The 2,601-nt window shown below is 35.5% G+C and overlaps 1 protein-coding gene across 1 annotated transcript; it reads right to left on the reverse strand.

The window, feature by feature from the left end:
- Positions 1 to 351: 351 nt before the first annotated feature.
- On the reverse strand, positions 352 to 1,979 carry HELRODRAFT_170382 (hypothetical protein; the record flags this gene model as incomplete). The annotated part of the gene is made up of 2 exons (XM_009016186.1): positions 352 to 727; positions 1,891 to 1,979. The coding sequence occupies 2 exons, from the start codon at positions 1,977 to 1,979 to the stop codon at positions 352 to 354; spliced, it is 465 nt and encodes a 154-aa protein (XP_009014434.1).
- Between the last annotated feature and the right edge of the window lie 622 nt (positions 1,980 to 2,601).

The following is a 2,601-nucleotide window of genomic DNA, read 5'->3' on the forward strand; positions in this document are numbered from 1 at the left end:
CTAATGTTATTTAAGTTGAACTAATGAGTAAAAACCACTGAAAGAATTAAGGTGTGACATATTTTGTTGAAAAAGTAACCTAAATTATAAAAGGTAACATTTTAAAAAGTATCTACACTGTTTATGGAACGTCATTTTAAGATAAGGGAAATGTTTTAAAAATTCACAAAGAAATGTTTGTGACTAATTACCTGGTTAGAACATGAATGTTGCTCTGAAAGTTTATCTAATCAGTTCACCAATTACAATTCACCAATCATCAAAATATGTATTCATTCATCAAAATAAGTTCCTCCATCAATAAATTGTGTGACAACTTCACTGACTCGTCCATTTCGATAGGTCAGCCATTCAAACTAGCAAATCTGAGGCTTCTCCTGCATTGAATGCACTTTTGTGACCACCCACCAATCCATCGTTCTCTGCTTGCTTCACTGGTCTTTTTGTTTCGTTAGCCAAAGATCTCGAGTGGAATCCACTTTTCATGTTCAACCCACCATTTTTTGTGACGTCACATCGACGTTGATCTGACGGCCAGCAGCAGGAGGAACAACTTCCGCATCTGTTGTTTTGGCCTCTGTTGCCACTTTTCGAGGTAAAAACTCGACAGAATTCCTTCCTGAACTTGTCTCCGGTTGAACAGTAGAGGTAGAAGTTGATGGCGTGGTTCAAGTACATCAGCAACTCGCACACGGCTCTCAACAGACCCAATTTGGCACTGGAGGATCTGAATTGAAGGATTTTACGTAGGGTTAATTTGAAATATTGGTTTATAACAATTATTATTGACGACAATTTATTTGTAATTCAGTAGTTATTACAAATACAAAAATCAGTTAAATTTAAAAACAAAATAAAATAACTTGTAACAGTTATTTGTAACGTGTGAAAAACAGTTTCAGTTGTCTATTTTGTTATGCCGAAGACGATGCATGTCCAATCGCCAACAATACACAAACAACACAGTGAACACACTGTGTTGTTTGAATATTGTTGGCGATTGAACGCGTTGTAGCAATGATTGTTGTCCGTGTGAAGAGTGTGACTGTTGTACTGAATGAATGAGTTGTAGTACTGCTTGCTGCTGTGAAATGGTTGGCGTAAGGAGGCTAATATGTTTTGGCCGGGCATTGTTGCGATGTCAGTCTGTCTGGTTGCTTTTTTGGTACGTTTGCAGTATTACAGTGCATGTTTGTCTGTGGGATGGTTGTTGATTTTAATAAAGTGTAGGTAACATTGTGTTTGTAATGAGGTGAATGTGATTGTTGTAAGATGAAAGTGATTGTCATAAGGTGAAGGTTATTGTAATGGGGATGAAAATAATTGTAACCATAACTTTGTTATCATAATTTTGTGGTTAAACTTCAACACACTGTCACACACAGGCAGGTCCAAACAATTGGTTTCTTGATAAACTCACAAACACACAACACGCACGCACACACACAAACACACATGCATCATCATCAATAAAGAATTGAATTTTTGATAATGTCGACACACACACACACACACACACACACACACACACACACACACGCACACACACACGCACACACACACACACACACACACACACGCACACACACGCATACCTACACAAACGCGCACACAAACATGCACGCACCACGCATAGATCATCATCATTGAAGAAACAGAAGAGAGTAGCAACATGATACCCCATCCATCCCCTCATCAACAGCACCAAACCAGTGTCAATAGAAATGTAAAAATACGAATGTTTGCTCTTTTGAATGTTGGTTGTTTCGTTCTTTCTTGATAAAAACTACTACAGCATGCTTTTTCAAGTTTTTAAATATTACAAGAATTTTGCAAAAAAATTAGCACACACGCAAACACACATATATACATACCTACATATATACATACCTACATATTTTGCCACTTATCATTTTACAAAAGATTTGCAAAATGATAAGTGGCAGGTCTGGCGACAGCAGAGAGCTATTTTTCGCCATGAATCATATATCTTGTTTGCTGCAAAGGTTTTTGCGCGTCTGTGTTACCGAAAATGTTCAATTAAACGCCGACGTGAGCGAATAACGAGATATCAATTGTTAACCGATTTTTTCAGATGTTTGACTGTTTAGTGTCACTCATCGCTGATTTGGTTTTAACCTACATATATACATACCTACATATATACATACACACATATATACATACACACATATATACACACACACATATATACATACACACATATATACATACACACATATATACATACACACACATATACATACACACATATATACATACACACATATATACATACACACATATATACATACACACACATAAATATATATTTACACACACACACACACACACACATATATATATTTATATATATATATATATATATATATATACACATTATATACATACACACATGTACACATACACATATAAAAAAATACACATTAATTTTTATCAAGCATTATATCAGCCTGGTGAGGACGAATTAATTGTCAAAATGTTGTTAAATGAACTTTAAATTTGGACACAAAATTTAGTCTGTATTTACAGTGGCGGATCTGGACAAGTTTGACGGGGGGCCCAAATTTTGAAAAAATA

This window comes from Helobdella robusta, assembly GCF_000326865.2.
Source record: "Helobdella robusta unplaced genomic scaffold HELROscaffold_17, whole genome shotgun sequence".
Lineage (NCBI taxonomy): Eukaryota > Metazoa > Annelida > Clitellata > Rhynchobdellida > Glossiphoniidae > Helobdella > Helobdella robusta.